We start from the raw sequence: 17328 nt of genomic DNA, 5'->3' as shown, positions 1-17328 counted from the left end.
TTCATTTTACAAAAACCACACTAATCCCCCCATCTTAAAAAGAATACGCTTCCTGCTCAGTTAACTCTGTGTGGCAGGAAGAAATTCTTCCTTTGTATTTTTAGCAGCGTATACCAGCTACCAGGCACCAAAGTTTCACGCTACATTCTACACCACTTTCCCAAAATGGATAGGTCTCTTCATCCAGGATTGGGGGATAAAAGAACTGCGGTTCTATAGATCCAACAAAGCAATCTCACCGATTAAGTGCTTTGGGAACTAAGCGCAGGGCAGCACGACACATCCCAAAGCAGCCAGGAGTAAAACAAAGTAAAAGCCAGGCAGAATGAAAAAGGCTCATGTCTCAGGCTCCCCCCTTGAAGCTTTGTAAGTCTCTTCCACATACACTGCATTCAGAGGTACTCAAAGCAACCTCGGAAAATAGGTTTGAGTCTAGCTCTGTGCAAAAGCACACTGAGAGCAGAACCTGCGCAGAGGAATAATGACTGGCTTATGTTCTTTCTAGGCAACGGTGGAAGAGTGCAGGAGGATGCATTTGATGACTCTCTCTAACCCGAATCCAGAGGTGAGCCCCTAAAATGAAAGAGTTTCTTCATGCACAATTTAGTTTAAAAAAAATTTTTACTTTCAGTAACAATATAATTTATTTTTGAAAGTAAATTAATCCACCTTTCTTTAATTATGTGATGGTTCTGGCAAAGAGAAGCAGCAGGTACAGTTGGTGAAGTATTTTCATTTGAGCTGAATTTCACACAGTTCCATGCAGATACAGTGCCAGAAACTTCTTGAATGTGTCTGGCTGAAAGCCATATATTCCAGCGGGCTTCTGCAGAGAAAAAGACATGGATGCTCAGTTTGCAGTGAAGTGATTAATGCAGACAAACAACGGCTTTAAATACACTTGAATAAGACTTCAGACGTGGTAGCTTCCAAATTGCGCTCTGCCTCCCCAGACGGGTTTGTCTGTGGGTACTTCGACTGGTATAAGCCTCAAACAGCATAAACCCTTTGCCCATCAAACCGAGACGCCCTCCCAGCGTAACCAGGGCTGACAGCACTGTGCTCTATTTACTCTACAGCGAAGCTGACAGTTGCATGTAAGCAATTCCTTCATCAGAGCACGAGCTGATTTTTAAACAAGCATATTATGAGATGGTAGATTACAGATGGGTATATCTTTATGTAGGAGTTCGTATTAAGCTTGGCATGTGGCTTGCACGCTATGCGGTACATCAGCACTACAAATACTCCCTGTCAGTAACACCTGCTTGAGTAAGAACGAGGCCAGCGCCTGTGTCAGGTCCCTTCAGCTGGTTTAAAACCCGCACTGCAGCTCTACGCCAGCTGCCAAACCTCCAACAGAGGTGAAAGGGTACTATTTCCAGGACCGTTTCCCAAGTTTTGCTTACCGTAACAACTCTCTTCTTGACTTCTGAAATACACTGGGCTTTTTCATACAGCTCCTGATCGGAGTCAATCCAGACTAGATTTTTTATGCCATCACCAGAGACAAGGTCTGTTGTATTTAACTGGAACACCATGAACTGGAAGAGCTGGCCATCTGTGCCAACGCTTTGCACCACTATTGGCTGCTCCAAAACCTTGGGATCATTCTAGGAAAGAAGGTGGGGGGAAGAACATTTAAAAAGCCAGTGACCACAGAAATTGTATGAGTACTTGCTGATGCTGCATCTTCTACTTGGTTTAAAGCCAACATTTTAATAAATGTATTGTTACCTTGCCCAGAAAATTACTCTAGTCAAACAAGTTTTGAATGTAGATTTTGTATTTTAATTAGAATTTCTCCTTCAGCCAGCAATGAAGTATCAATTTACATACTGAGCTGTGGGATGGGTTAAGAGTTTTGCAGCTGAACCTACTCCCTTGTTCCTACCCGTTACCACTCCAATGCGTGTTACATCACGAACACGCTCATTGCTGAGTGATGGTTTTCTGGACCAGCAGACATCGGTAACCATAGCTGAAGGTTACAGTTAGACAGACCCCTGGACTGGGAAGCTCAGATTTGAAAACTACTCTAACAGGCCACAGCAATGGAATTTCACGACTCTTTCCACTAGCTGCAGCGCCAGAGAGACAACAAAGGCCTAGCAAGTCAGCAGCAGTCTCCGAAACCTACCCCATACAGCACCTTAGCCTTTGCCAGCGCATTGCCAAAAGCAAACATCAGCATTTTAGCACGAAGTTGTTCTGGTCTGAACCTGTTAGGACGAATGTTGGCCGATTCCAGGAAGAACAGAGTGTGAGGATGAGAGTACGGATAACCATCTCGAAAACCTAAATGGCAGATAATCATGTCAGAAATTGCTCAGTAAGGAACTACACAGCCAACGTTTTCTCCCTTATCTTCAGGAACTGTTAAAGTAATGTGCCGGGATTTAAGTTCTCCACAGTCCTGCTTAGGCCACGATATACTTGCCACAGGTCTGGAGTACTTGCACTGCACACCCTGTGCCCGGCTCCTCTGTCCCCTCATTCCCATACACTCCCTACCACAGCTGTCTCACAGAAGGGCAAGGACTCCAGGTTAACCTGAACACTTCGTTTGACAGACAATTATTAATGGCTAGATTTACCTGTACTGTTGAGCTCTTGGTACACATTCACTTCCTGAAGATCAATTGTAGGAGAGATGGGATAGAAGGTCTCCAGAACATGTTCTTCAGTGGCCAGTATCTCCTCCTTGGAGGCTACTGGTGGTATTGGGGCCACAGAGTTCATAAGTATTCCATTCAGGCCACGGACCTGAAGGAGAATGGATTCTGGGGAGGGAAATTAGGCTACATTCAAACATTGCTGAAGTAAGATTAGGGAAAGAGGTACGCTTCCTTTTGGGCAGCAGCATTCTAGCAAGTCATTGTTCTGCAAGGTTCACTCTCTCCCCCTCACCTCCAAACTCATCGTAAATAGTAGCTCAGCTGTAGGTTCTTCTTCTTAAATACCAACCTTTATTGCTGGTGTTAGTTTCTTAACTAAACACACTTCGAAAAACAACAGTACAGACTTTGGACACAAAAAAATAATCAATCAGTTCTAAGACGGTGGTTCTCTTCTCCCGCCATCTTGACGATATTGTCTAACACCCTAATAATCTCCTCAGGGCAAGTATCCTGCCATCATCCAAGGCTGCCCATGCTTACAGCACTATTTAAACATGAAAGAATTACTTGGTTCCAGAAAATGTTTCATTTTCTCCAAGTCCTCAGCCTTAAAGCTAGCAGCTTTATTACCCCTCTTATATTTTATTACCCTCTTATATTAATGAGAAGAGCTAAATGCTTCCACCATAGCAGCAACTAACCTCTTTCCCACGTAGCTGCTATCTTGTAGTTTCTAGCCAACATTCTTTTAGTCAGAGAAGGATACTTCACAGACATTAACCGACATAAATGTATCAAGTCTTCAAACAGTACTGGGCTTTAGAATGAGAAAAAAAAAAATAAGTTATGTAAAAAAATGTGATCATAATGGCAGGCAGATGCTTCTGGGACATGAATGCTGTAGCATTACTGTATGTAAAACATATAATAGCTTAACACTGCCGAACAGTTAACACAGATTTCAGAATAATATCCAACACACCAGTCTTGTTCCTAGCTGGCAGAGGTAATGCTTACCATTAGTTATTTAAAATACTGACATTCTGCATCAGCTAGAAGTAGATCTCAAGCTGAAACACAGGCCTTGGCCTGAAAGAACCTTTGAGTATGTGTTTACATTGTCACTACTATCAGTATTCAGAATTGGGGGGTTTTTGTTTGGTTGTTGTTGTTTGTTGTACAAGTTGACAACCTGATACAAAGGGTCAAACGGTTTTGCACAGTAAGTGAATCTCTCAACAGCAGATCTACAGATGGATTTTCCTTGTTGCGTTAAAAACTCTGGTTCTTAAGTTACCTGCTTGATGACTGGCTTACGCCAAAGCCATAACCACGCAGCAGAAAGATTTTTCCCTACGACCAAGGACTTACCAATAATGTTCTCTCTTGGGAATAGCTTCTGTCGTGTCCCAGAGCCGCGCGTGTGAGATCACACGCTTTACCCTCTCCTCGTAGTCCTCGAGCTGGTGAGCCCGGTCGTCAACGATGCTCAGCACTGACGGAGGCAAACCTTCCACCAGCTTCGTCTTGGTCAGCCACTGCGCTTGCCGAACTCCTTGAAACACAAACCAAGAAAACATGTATTACCGAGACAGCCGGGCGGGCTGGCGATGGGGCCGACCGCACAGTTCGCTCACGAGGCAGGGCAGGCTCTTCGCCGTCTGTGGGTTTTTTTTTTTTTTTTTTGCACTATGTGAGGAGAAACCTCGGCTGGCGGTGAAGGGCGAGTGCTTGAACGTGCTGTGGGGCAGGGCTGGGGGGGGACGACAGAGAGAGGGTGGCCGGCACCGAGGAGGGCCAGAAGGGCCGAGGAAGGCCAGGAGGGCCGAAGGCAGGGCCAGGAGGGCCGAAGGCAGGGCCAGGAGGGCCGAAGGCAGGGCCAGGAGGGCCGGTACCTTCCAGCATGCGGACGCGTTGGTGGCAGATGTAGCAGCCGCGCTCCTTGTAGAGCGGCATCTCCTCGTAGCGCGGCCCCGGCGAGTGCCAGGGGTCGTGCCAGCCGCGGTCCCAGGGCGGGAAGCTGGGCCGGGCCAGGCCGGGCATGAAGTGCTGCCGCCCGGCGTACGTGATGGTGTCCAGCTCCACCTGCTCCCGCACCGGCCGCCGCTCTACCAGCCGGGCCAGCTCCTCGGGCGGCGGCCCGCGGGTGGTCCAGGGCGTACGCGGCAGCGGCCCGCGGTGACGAGGCGGCGCGGCGCGGGTGAGGATGCCGCGGGTGAGGATGCCGCGGACCCGCGCCGCCGCCCGCCTCAGCGCCATCGGCTGCCCCGCCGCCGCCATCCTCCCTCCTCCTCCTCCTCCGCCGCCGCCGCCTCAGCGCCCGCCCGCCGCCATCTTGGCGCGCGCAGCACGGCGGGAGCGCGGCGGGCGTGCTCACTCCCCCCCCCCCCCGCCACTACCACCACCATTCCCCTCTCCCGGGTGACTGACGGCGGCGGCAGCCAATAGCGGGCAGGGGCCCCGCGGTAAGGGAGGGTCAGCAAAGTGCGTGGCGGTGGGAGCGGCGGCAGCAGCAGCGGGGCGGGGCGGCGCCATGTTGGTAAGTCAGGAGGCGGGTGGGAAAAGGCGCCTCCTCTTCTGCGGGGCGGGGGGCGGTAGTTGAGAGACCGGCCCTTGGCGGGCGGGGGCTGCCGGGGCCTGCAGAGCCGCTCTGTGGGGCCGGGGTCCTGAGGGGCCGGGGCCGCTCTGCCCGTGAGGCGGTGTGCCCAAGCGCCCGGGCACGCACAGTAAGTGCTCGAAACTCTATAAAATGTGGCCAGCCCCGAGCCTAGGGGCTCCGGGCTCCAGCCGCGGCCTGGTTGGGGTCTCCCTCTTGGTAGGCCGTGGAGGAGCTGTGAGTGCTGAGGGCCCCCCCGAGCTGCTCAGGGGGCACGACACCGGTGGCCGCTGTGGAAGGCAGGACCGCTTGCCTTTTGGTTCTCTCTTCTTCCCCCGTAACGTTAGAATAAGCGTATTTGTGTTTCAGGGTGAAGGTCAGGTAATTAATTCACCTTGAAAATGAAGCTGCTCTAAGTGCTAAGTGTTCTCTTCCTCAGCCTCGTCACCCGTGGCTTTATAATTTCCTCTGGACCTTCTCTCGTTTAAATGATACAGATACAAATGTATTGGGAACAATGTTAAACCAGGTATTGTGTAAAAATAGCAGAGTCCCTGAGAGGTCTGCATCGTGATTTCGGTTTGAGGAGCATTCGGTAGGTACAGCTCTCTCTGAAGCGAGGGTAGCAGTAGGGGATAAAAATCACACTGCCAGTGCTTCTTGCCCTTTCCTACGTGTCTGTATTTAGAGCCGGACTCAAATCTGCTCATAACCAAAGTGTTCGTTTGCTTGCTTGTGACTTCACCACATTTGCCTCTAGTCTGTTGGCCCTAAACCCCACTTCCAGTTCACTGCCCTCCCCCCATTTTAAAGCTGTGCTTTGGCAGGCCACATCTTGGTGGTTGGGGTTCGTTACCCATTCTTACAGACCAAGCTGCGGATTTTTAAGATGTTTCTGCTCCGGGTGACCAAGCCACTCTTTTGTAGCAAATCGCCACAGCAGAACGAGCAGGAGTAAGGGTGTGCCTGCTGCTGCTGGAGGTTGCTTTGGCTGGGGAGCCAGGCTGGGAAGCAGAGCCTGAGGTTGGGCTGGAATCTGCTGTGCAGCTCTGGGCCGGTGGCTGTGATGTCTGGCGTTCCCGCACCAGATAAGGCAGAGGCGGCGAGCGCTTGAGCAAAAACGGAGCGTTGCAGGCACCAGATCGGCTCGCAGGTTTTCGGTTTTCTGAGTCCCTGAGACACACATGCAAGATGCTTGAGAGAGATTTTCTCAGTCCTTCTCCAAATAATGCTCGGCTGATGAGCACGTGCCCCTCTTCATCGTGCTGTTTTTGATGCAGGGCTTGTGTTTTGCAGACAATGAGTGGAAATGAGCACGACTGGCTGGCTCTCAAACCCCAGGAACCTTCCCCATCCCAGTGCTGTGGCAGCGGCTGCAAACCCTGCATCTATGATGTGTATGAGAAGGAGCTTGCACAATGGGAGAGGGCCAAAGCAAAGCAAGACAAAAGCCTCCTCATGGAAAAGAAGGAGCAGGTCAATTTATCTTCATCACATCCTAGAGCCTGTGCTTTGATCGTACTTGTTAGTGTGTGGGGTTGTGGTGATGGGTGAGGGATGCAGCAATAGATTAAAGCAGTGCCTTAAGAGAAGGCTGTAAACGCAATTCCCCAAACTCTGCCTTCACAGCCACCCTCCCCCTTGCCCGCTCTCTCCCTGCTGTAATGGGATTTTCCGAGTGTCGAGTTCGCCCTGGTGTCGCATTACAGCTCTGGGTCTGCAGTTTCTCCTTGCCGGGGTACCCCAGCCAGCCAGAGCCAGCCTCTCTGGAAAGTGGGAATGGGTGAAAGGTACAAAGAATCACAATTTTCTCTGACACTTTCCTCAGAGAAGCTCCATTTTCCTGACCTGTTTTTTAGGCTCTCATTTTGAGGATGAAAAAAAGCTGCATTGTGTGTGGTGGAGTAGTTGTCTTCAGAGCATAATTTTAAGCTTGTCAGTGCCCTTTTACATAAGATTAACTATGCTGGGTCAAGCAAAAATGATCAGCATTAAAACGGCTAGCAGTATTTCCTATTCACAGTGGTCATCAGTAGGTTTCAAAGTTGCCCCCAAAGCAGCGCTCAGCTCTTTTAGCAGTGTTATTTCTGTTTGTTTCCAGACTTGAGAAAATTATTGCAGTGAGTCGTAATAGGATGACCTTGCAGTAAGGTGTAAAAAATGTAATTTGAAAAGGGGGGTTGGGGAGTTGGGGAACGCAAGATCCCAAAGTGCGTGCCACAGAACATGATAATGAATCAGCAGAGAGCTGAAATTTGCGCTGGGCCCCAGCATTTAATACACGTTCTTCTGGAATCCTGAGTATCTCTGGCACTAAATGAGCACACACGTTTGCTTCCAAAGAAAAATGAAATAATAAAAGACACCATCTAACCAAGTAATTATTTATTGTTGTTCTTGCAGAGCAATAATTCAAAACTGAATCCAGATACATTTACTGCATTCAACATAAGCTCGGTGGAGCAGCTAACAGAGGACACCTACCAGTACAAATTTGAATTACCGGGAAATAGCAGTCTGCGGTTGAGTTTAGGACAACATATCGTGTTAAGGTATTGTTCTCTGTGCTAGTTAAACAGTCTGCATTATGTAACCGAATACGTAGGTTTTTGTCAATAGACAAAGGCTTCATACCAGGCAAATCATAATTTCTATACCTCCACAATGGCACAGATGAAAGAACTTGTGAGCTTGCGAGCTCTACTAATTATATGCTAAAAGCCATTCCAAAGCCATATTTTTCTTCAGCATTATCCTTGTGTCGGTGGGTCAGAAAGAACTAGGTGTGATTAAGAAAATCCATTTGCCAAAAGAAAGACTCAAAGAATGGATGTTACAACAGATGATTTACTCCGGCATGTTGGAATGAAGACAATGAGCTGCACTTACCCCAGAGCTCGGTATTTTAGGCCCTGTGTCTCAGGGTAACTCAGCACCTGGGGTGTAACCCCCCAGTGTCCAGGCATTCCTGACTGATTTCTAGCAAAACAGCCCTCCTGCATAGTTTATTGCTTGCCAGAAAGGGGCCACTTGGGAAAAGTTTATGTCTTTCTCAGCCATCTGTGGTGATCATTGCCAGATAGAAAAAGTCATGTTATGATACCATTGATCTGTATCTGTTGACGTTATTTGTACGTTAACAGCTGATGTATACAGCTGGCTGGCTGCTGAAAGTACATGCTTCTCCCTTCAGCCATCTCTCATAATGCAGCAGAGGAAAAGGTTTGGTCCCTTCAATCAATTACCGCAGTCAGTAGTGAAGAGCAGGGTGGATATATTCTATGGAAAGAGAAAACTTAGAGGAAAATACAGTGTATATTGATAAGACCTCAGGTCAAGGCTGTGCCCTAGCTTTCATTATTTTGTTACTAGATGCTGTCCGAACTCAGAAAGGAAGGTAGACCCCAGCCCAAAAGGGATAGCAGACTTAACCATGAAAGCATTTTCTCTCCCCTTTGCCACTCTTACACGTTTGGCCGTTTCTCACGAAACGGCTCAAACATCCTTCCAGGGATGTGTCCAAAAGCTGAATGTGTGGTACAGCTGGGGTCACCACCGGGAAAACAAAAGGTGCATTTAGCCATTATGTTCCCCCTGGATTTTTACCTCGGGAAGGGAAATGTTTTGCATCTGTCCACAGACTGGGCCACTGGGAAGAGGACCTGCTGCCTCCCTTGTCTCCCCAGAGAACTGCAGAAGTTTGGTAATAGCAGTCAATGACCCAAGTCACAGTGGGTTCCTATATTTCTCTCCTCAGAGGAGTGGTGAATGGTTTGGAGGTCCAGCGAGCCTATACTCCGATTAGCCGGGGGAATGCAGAAGGCTACTTTGAAGTTTTAATGAAAGTAAGTAAGCCCGTACAATATGGATTAGAGTCTAAGGTGCCGGGGACTGTTTTCTTTAGGAACCAAGCATGCTGTCAGCACTTCAAGTGAAACTTTCTCAAATCCCTCATGGACTGTTTCTGTGTTGTTTTGAAGCAGTTGAGCTTTGCTGATAAAAATTGCAGTTTTTCCCACAAAACCGAAAGCAGAGGAAGGTGGCACGCAGACAAGTGCTTTGCAGCATAAGCCCTCTTAAACGCCTGGGAGAGCCTCTCGGGAGCCCTGTGGTCACCAGTGTGGAAAGGGGTGCCCATTTCACTTCCCCGATTTCATTTTGCCTTTTCAGTCTGTCTTTGAAATTGTACCCAGTTGTCAGCCTGGTTGAACCACTGATTTTGGGAAGTCTTTACCCAGCCATTACCCTCCCCCCTGTATTTTGCTTTAAGAACACTCCTTAGAAAAATTTTTCATTTTGTTTACAAATGTGGACGGACAGTAGGTGGCTGTTTCTGGTTTGCGGGCAGGGGTCTGGAGCTGCCTGCAGTCTGAGAGGATCCCCGTGGCCCACAGGCACAGGCTGCACCTATCGGGATGGATGGGGTGGCAGAGCCCCATTTTGGACGAGTGTCCTGGCCCTTCTGGAGGCCACCACAAAATGCTGGTTGAGTTCAAAAGGATTTTATAGGAGAACTTGGCTGGAAATTTGTCTGAATAAAGTCTGCAGGGCCCTCATGAAAGATTACTTTGTGTGGAGGATATCGAATTGAATAAGATTTTTCCAGTACTGCATTTGAATGTCACTAGTGATTCCTCAGGGCAGACACAGACTTCAGTATAGGTGTGAAATTCAGAGTGCTGGGTACCCCAGGTGGCTTGCAGAGAATGACCACTTGTCCTCTGCCTGTCTTCCAGGATTTCACATTTTTGGGGTTTATTATGCATTATACGTTCAAACACAAACCCTGTTCTTTACAGAAGTGTACAGCTTCTGTAGGACACCTGTGGGAGGGTCATTTCACCATTCTTGTGGCAATTGATGTGTAGTAGGGGAGAGAAGTGTTGCATTTGAGTTGCATTAATAGGATACGTTCACAGGATGACTGTGAAATTTCATGTATACTTGCTTATTACTCACAGGTTTTGCATTTCGATAATAATAGTAATGATTGTAATGATACCTTTCCTTTATATAGAGCCTTTCATCCCAAAGGGAGCTATAGTTATTCTCTGGCAGTGACAAAAGAGGTTGGTAACACCCAGTGTAAAGCAGCCATTTTTATAACTCGCTCTGTAGGTTGTGGTATATTTCACACTATTCAGGCAATTGTGGAAAGTACTATATTATTATTATTACTATGCAATCCAAGCACTGTTCAAACCCTTCTGTCTCCTGTTACTATAGCATTGCATTTGTGATACTACAGTTAAGAGTGAGGGAGTTGCCATTTACAGAGCATAACCCTCTTTTTGAGTGATTTTATAATGTTAGGGTTTCTCTCCATGTAAAACTGGGTGTAGAAGTTTTCCCCCAGGAGATAATTTTTTTTTTCTTTTTATTTAGAAAAATACATTTTAAACCCATGCAATCACTTCTCACTTCAATTTTTGGAAATAATTTTGGTGAAGGAAGGATTGGTTTAGTTTCTATTACCCTGGTCCATTGGGAATAGGCAGCAAATGGGGCTGACTTTTGTGCTCTTGCCTTGGGTTTCTGTATGTATTTGAAGAAGGTAGGTATAAAATACTGCACCTTTGATGGAACTGCACATTCTTTGCCTGAGACTTAGTACCTGCCCAGAGCCCTCTGAACGTGAAATGTTTCTGACAGTAACTCAGAGCCTGGATGTGTGCGTATGTTATACATTTACCTTTTGAATGTAACAACTGGTGCTAATAGTTCTTAATACTTCAGGTATCTTGTTCAAGTGAGGTTGTTAGGAGGGGAGGAGCATCTGTGTTCTTTATTAGGTAACACTGCAAGCACAAGCACATGCTCGCTCACTCACTTTTTCTTTGTGGTTCACCAATTTTGTTTGCCTGCAGTGCAGCTTGGTGGCCAGCCAAGGCACTGGGGTGTGGAGCTGGGCTTCTGTCCAATGCGCATGCAGAAAATACCCCCAAATACGCTTCCTTCATATGGGCTGGAGTCTTCAAAGACTTAAATCACATCTCATCTTTTTGACTTCTGGTTGTGTCGCTCCTCGTCAGACTTATCAGCGGCATTGGTCTGTGCGAGACCAGTTGTCTGCCGCAGCTGTTGGGCTTGCCTGCTCTTGCTGTTTGGACCAGCCCTTGTTCTCCAGCCAGATCCCATACGCTGTGGCCGTTCTTCTGTACACGTCTGTTCTCATTAACCATAAAGTGGTCATACATATAGGACATACATATAGCACATAGCAACAAGACTGCTTGGATGAGCCCTTCATTTTCCAGCCTCTCTTTGCTTCTCTGTTTCTAGCAAGCACCGACCCTTTCTCATCAGTCATGAGTGAGGTTAGCATTCCTGCAGGCAAAAGCCTAGATAATATGGTTTGTGCCTGGTAGAAAGTAAGGCAGTTTTTTGCTAATGTTTTTCTTCTATGAGGCCCACATTAGCATATTTTTTTGAAAATGTGAAGGCATCCCTTAGCATCCAGATGATCTGTTCTGAAAACAAGAGTTTTATAAATGAGAAACCTGACTTCGGGTCACTAATTGTATCAACACAGCATCTGAGAGACTGAAATAAAGCAAGAGCTATGCAGTGTTTATATAACTATCAGTACCCAGAGGGCATTTCCAGACCCCATACCCTGAGATTTGGAGAACACTTGAAGGCTTGGACTGTGCTTTGCATTCAAGACACTCTTCTCTGTGTGCTTTGTAAGCAAGAACTCTGATAAGCTTTTCCCAGTTTTGGAAATTCAGACTGCATGAGAGTGGGTTGTGTTTACATTATAGTCAAGCTGGAATGGATCCAATATGATTTAATTTAAATGTCTTTGTTTTGGGTATAACTTTGAGTTATTTTTCAAACAAAATGATCTTTCTTTCTTTTTAAACGCATGAAATGGTTTTTTGTCCCCTTCTTGTTTAAATGTAGATAACTTTATAATTGACTTTAAGCTGGGAAACTTTCCAACAGAGTATAATTATTCTTTTCTTTTGTGCAATGTTTTTTATTAGTGCTATGAAGCTGGGCTAATGTCACAATACATAAAAACGTGGAAAAAAGGAGACATGGTCTTTTGGCGTGGGCCGTTTGGAGGGTTCCCATATCAACCTAATAAGGTTAGTTCCCTAAGAGACACAGGATGTTTCAGCTTGTGGCAGCTAGCTTTGTTTAACACTCTAAAGGGAAGACATCAATTTGATTACTGTTTTCATTATTATTTTAGGGACTTCCTGGGTTACTGTACAGTGCTGCAGCATTAGCAGTCAATTGGAGAAAGTACACCTTACTGAACTGCAGAATATTTAAGAAGGAAGAGGAGAGGGAGGTGGACAGGAGATTGTGGAAAATACTAGCAAGGCTCTCCATTCATCACTTGCATTAGAAGTTCTTGATGTGTTTAACAAAGGGAACTTACTTTGCACCAGCAATGAGTGTGGATCAGTTTTTGCCTCGTTTGAACGACATTGCTGTTTTGCTACTGAGCACGAGCGAAGGGGAGGTGTTGAACTTTTTCTCTCTTGGGTATTCCCTGAACTGTAGCAGCTCCAGTGAGGTGTCACATCACCCAACCACTCTGCAAATGTTGATCCCACCTGCTGATACCAGGCTTGCTGCAAAGAAAGGCAGATCCAGTTTCAGGGGAAGGCTTCTCATACATACTAATTTGGTTACTTAATTCTGACCTTTCAAATGAGGAGCAAAATTGAAACACTCGTCGTTACGATCCCAAGGCCTTGGTTTTTTCTTCTTCTTTTTCCCCATCAAAAATAAGGCTGTAAAATCCCAGTGGCTGAGCTCCATGCAGACCAATTGTGTTCTGCCTCCTGAAATACGCTCCCTGCTGTTTCAGGCTACTGTTCCCGTCTCTTCTTAAAAGCTTCCAGATAATCATTTGGGACAGAACATGGCAGTCATGCCTAGAAGTGGCTGCATTCAGGGGCTGTCTGGGTGATCCATATACATGCAGTTTGCAAAGCACCTGAGCAATCTTTGAAACAACTTGCTGTAGAAGAACTGCTTATTATTTAGGAATTATAACAAAGGTCTCAAATACTAGTTTCATAGTCAAATTTTCTTTTATCTCTATTTGCTGCCAATAGAATAGGATTCAGATTCAGGCAGATCAGATCCATTCACAATAAACTGCCCAGTCAAAACGGAGCACAAGCAGCCTCTGAGGGCTTAATAGGGGCTTAAGTCCCAGTTCTGGCATTCGTGCACTAGCTGGCAGCTGGGGAAAGCGCTGGGAACCTTCTGTCCTCCTACGCACAGCACCTTACTGCCTGAACATCCCAATCAGTAGTAGAGTGAATGTGCCCCCTTGCAGGTGGGAAGCACTATGTGCTGCTGGTAGCTCTTTGAGAAAAATGAGATAATGCACCAGGAGGATAAGGTGGATCAGGATGGAGAAGAAACCATTTCCTCCAGAGAACATTCAGGATTGCACTTTACAGCATCCAAGAAAAATACAGGGAACATTTCCAGTGGGAAAACAACACACAGTGGGTCAGCAAAGTGTACTGTAGAATTGAAACTGAAATATAAATTAATTGAAATCAAGGCTAAAGTTAGGATAAATTATTATCTTTGGGTAAAATCCAGTTTCGTTAGATTTGATATATAAACCTGGAAGTGCTATCTGTAATCCTTTGCAGAAAAAATACATTCTAAGATTTGAATTTACCAGTTCATGACCTTCTGGTATATTGTCTATCAAGGGACCCTTTACCAGTGTGGCAGCAAGGAGGGACTGGCTATGAGCACATCTGTTTCCAGTCACCACAGCTCATTCAAAATTCTCTGGTTTGTTGTTAGCATGGAGAACTCCTCATGCTGGCATCTGGTACCGGCCTTGCACCAATGCTTCCCATCCTCCAGTCCATAACAGATGATGAAGAGGATGAAACTTTTGTAACTCTTGTTGGCTGCTTCCGTACCTTTGACAAAATTTATTTGAAACCTCTTCTCCAGGATCTGGCTCGATACTGGAACGTCAGAATATTTTATGTCCTAAGCCAGGTAAATAAATGGTTATGAAGCATGTTCACGTGAGGGTTCTGTGCTCGCGTGAGGGTTCTGTGTGCTGGATGAGCCTCTGCCTCCTCTGCTTTTCCATGAGTGTGATCTTAATTCTTTCCCAGTCATTGAGGCTATTTTGTGATCCAGGAGCTGCTGTTCTTAAATCTGCTACGTATTCTCACACTGCTACCATTCCGGAGAATTTCAGGGAAGCGACCATCACTCCTTGTCCCTCTTTACCTCCTTTGTAGCTGTTTGGTTGGGATGGACCCACTGATTCATAGTCACTGTTGATTATTCCCCCCCACTTCAGACGGTTGTTGCTGCACCTAAACATTTGTGCAAAGAAAACTTGCCTCTGAGAGACTCACAGCAAATAAACTCTTTCTTCTTTCCTAATACCAGTGCCTTAATCTGTCCTTATCCTCCATTCATTGCTCGTGGCTAAAGCTCTCTTCTTCTAGTATGTTAGCACCAACTTCCCAGCAATTATTTTTCCCAGCTGACCCATTTTTAAACTTCTTAAAGTTGTTTCCCTCTCTGTAAAATTATTTTTTCTGCCAGATCCATGGGATGAGGGCATACCTCTCAGTGGTCTTACATTTTGAGCAGTCTTTTTCATTTCCATTTGGTCCCAAAGTTGCCTGTGTTCTGCATGGATTTGGTGGTTAAAAATTATTTCCCTCCGAAATGAGGATTCATTGCAGGGAGGATATAGAAAGAATTATTTATGTTAAGGGAATGAATCCCATTGCATTTTTAGTTTCTCAGATGAATCATTTTTTGTATCTCTCATAGTGGATCTGCCTCATACATTATGTTCCACATATGGCCTCAGCAAGTTGAGATTGGGTATAGGGAAAAGTACTTGTGACTTAGGCACTCCCTCAGCTGCTCTATAGGAGTGTAACTGGTAATTGTCTCTGGTGACATAGCTTAAATACCCTTTTTAGGACAGTGCTGTCTCAAGAGCGTGGGGAGGTCTTGAAATTCAATCAGTGAAGGGCAAGAAACCTACCTGACCCCTGTCAACACTGTCTGCCCCATGTGTAGATCTCTCCCTTTCTTCTCTTCTCTTAGCAGGTTTGTTGTAGTCCAGCACTGACTCGTGCATCCTCACTCTTAGGATTATATATCTGTCTGTCTCAGTATTTCACTCTGCTGCCTGTCACCACCACATCTGAGCACCTTCTGCTTCTAATTAATAGCAGTAGGGGAGTCCCCACTGGATCTAACACCATGGGATGTAACATTTCTCATGGTGTTTGGAACAGTGCTGGCTTCTTTCAGTTTTGGTCAAGGGAGGTGGGACTGAAAGAGACTTGGGAATGGGAGAGGCAGTAGAGAGGAACAGACTTGGGATTTAGCACTTGGGAATAGAAAAGGCACAGTGGGAAGTGGTTCTCAAAGGATAAGGCTCTGCTGCATTTATTAGTGATAGTTACGCTCTGGTTTTGTTCAATCCGCTCTGAGTGAGTAGCTAGGTCTCTTGTGACGGGTGAAGATTTGGTCTGGGCTGTGGAAGAGGAACGTAGCTCTTGAGATGGGTCAGTTCTACCCAGGTGGAGTCACAAGGGTGACAAACGTCCTGTGCAATACTCGGAGGGGAAGAGGGAGATTCGGCTGTAAGCAATCAATTGTCCTTTTTAACATGACACACTGCAAACCTTTTGTCTTTTCAGGAAACCTCACTGGAAAAACTTCCTTGGAGCTATCAGGAAAACACGTACACTGGTCGTCTCAATGAAGACTTGATGAAGACAATAATAAATTCCTGTCGAAGAAGGCCATTTGTATTGATCTGTGGCTCTTCTGCATTCAATGAAGATATGAGAAGATACTTAAAAGCTGCAGGAATCGAGGAAAATTCCTGTTTTGTCTTTTAGGAGGATATTCCTGACCTAAGGAACTTCAGGCCGAGCCTTGGACATCCTTGTTTCTCTGCAGACATTGCTCAAATTCAGTCATCTCAATCGACTGAGTTCCTTCTGCATGTACTTTCATAGACCTTTGGATTTGTCCAAAGGACAAATATTTGTCTCCAGTATGATTCTCACTCTTGAGTGTTTTAAGAAGCAGGTGCCATTCCAGAGTGGCTGCTACATGGTGTGCTACCTGCACCTCGTGGAACAGCATGGTAATTTTAATGGAAGTCTTCAAGTGCAATTTTAAGAGACAGATCACCTAAGGGTACTAAAAAGCATCCAAGTACGCAGCTCTGCTGTAATATGAAGACCAGTGATTTGCTTTGCAATCCCTGTTAGTCTGCAGTGGTATTGTGCCCTGTTGGGAGAGACTTGGTCCTTAGGGAGAAGACTGCCTGGCCAAGGGAGCAGCAGAGCACTGGCCCAGCACTCTGGAGTCCATAGAGTTCATTTCGGTTGTGTCGTTATCTTGCTGGGTGATGCCAGGCAAGTCCCTTCAACCTCTCTGTGCCTCAGTTGCCCCGTTATACACTAATACAGAGAAGGCAGCACTGATCTTCTCCAAAAAGAGCCTTTGCAATCATATACAGAAAAACTATACATAAGGATGGAATTATAGGCAGGCTGTCCTCCTGCCCTAGCACAGCCTGCGTTATCTACCCTGGTTCTTAACCCTTGTAATGCTGCCTGGGGAGAGAAAGAGCATATCCTAAAACTGAGAGAAAGCATCCGGGTTGTAGCTGCTGTCTGTTGAGGGGGATGGTTGTTTGCTTTCCATGTCCCCTAAGTGTTGTGTAATAGCTGTGGTTCATTAAATTGAACCTCTTTTCAAATAAACAGCTGCTGCTTTTTGTCAAAGGACTCTCTCAGGTGCCCAGGGGCATGCCCTAAGCATACAAGACCACCACCTGAGGGGTGAAAGCTTCACGGGGCTTTGCTGGGGTGCTCTCCCGCGGGGCAGGAGGCAGAGCCAAGGGCCTGCCCTGGGGGCTGGCAGCCCTGCAGCTGCGCTGGTACGGCACCCAGCCAGGGCACCCCAGCCCCCCTTCCTCCTCTTTCAGTCCACGATGCTGCTGCCTTTCCTCTGAGATATCTGCTGTCCACTCTTTTACCTTCTTAGACCACTGTGTTTACTAACCACACCTGGAAATACAGCCTTTCTGCACACCCTTGTGTTTTTCTGTTCATT

General features: G+C 46.4%; 2 protein-coding genes across 8 annotated transcripts; one reads left to right on the top strand and one right to left on the bottom strand.

Moving 5' to 3' along the window:
- Positions 1 to 607: 607 nt before the first annotated feature.
- On the bottom strand, positions 608 to 4952 carry MRPL37 (mitochondrial ribosomal protein L37). Its single transcript, XM_075037155.1, has 7 exons — positions 4517 to 4952; positions 3993 to 4176; positions 3323 to 3438; positions 2598 to 2783; positions 2141 to 2298; positions 1410 to 1613; positions 608 to 826 (listed from the first exon to the last, which is right to left on the bottom strand). The coding sequence occupies exons 1-7, from the start codon at positions 4899 to 4901 to the stop codon at positions 749 to 751; spliced, it is 1311 nt and encodes a 436-aa protein (XP_074893256.1). The 5' UTR covers positions 4902 to 4952; the 3' UTR covers positions 608 to 748.
- Positions 4953 to 5064: 112 nt separating this feature from the next.
- On the top strand, positions 5065 to 17313 carry CYB5RL (cytochrome b5 reductase like). 7 transcript variants are annotated; one of them, XM_075037161.1, is made up of 7 exons: positions 5065 to 5086; positions 6514 to 6693; positions 7621 to 7769; positions 8975 to 9062; positions 12207 to 12311; positions 14011 to 14214; positions 15897 to 17312. In XM_075037161.1, exons 2-7 carry the CDS (start codon positions 6517 to 6519, stop codon positions 16098 to 16100), a joined length of 927 nt encoding a protein of 308 aa, XP_074893262.1. In that variant the 5' UTR covers positions 5065 to 5086; positions 6514 to 6516; the 3' UTR covers positions 16101 to 17312. The 7 variants fall into 7 exon arrangements, with proteins under 7 accessions (XP_074893262.1, XP_074893258.1, XP_074893263.1 ...); XM_075037157.1 differs by lacking the exon at positions 5065 to 5086 and adding an exon at positions 5101 to 5160 and having other exon boundaries at positions 15897 to 17311; XM_075037158.1 differs by lacking the exon at positions 5065 to 5086 and adding an exon at positions 5248 to 5347 and having other exon boundaries at positions 15897 to 17311.
- Positions 17314 to 17328: the final 15 nt, after the last annotated feature.

Source organism: Buteo buteo, chromosome 10 (genome assembly GCF_964188355.1).
Source record: "Buteo buteo chromosome 10, bButBut1.hap1.1, whole genome shotgun sequence".
NCBI classification, from domain to species: Eukaryota; Metazoa; Chordata; class Aves; order Accipitriformes; family Accipitridae; genus Buteo; species Buteo buteo.
Note: the sequence above shows the minus strand (reverse complement) of the source record. Positions and strands in the feature narration are given on the sequence as shown.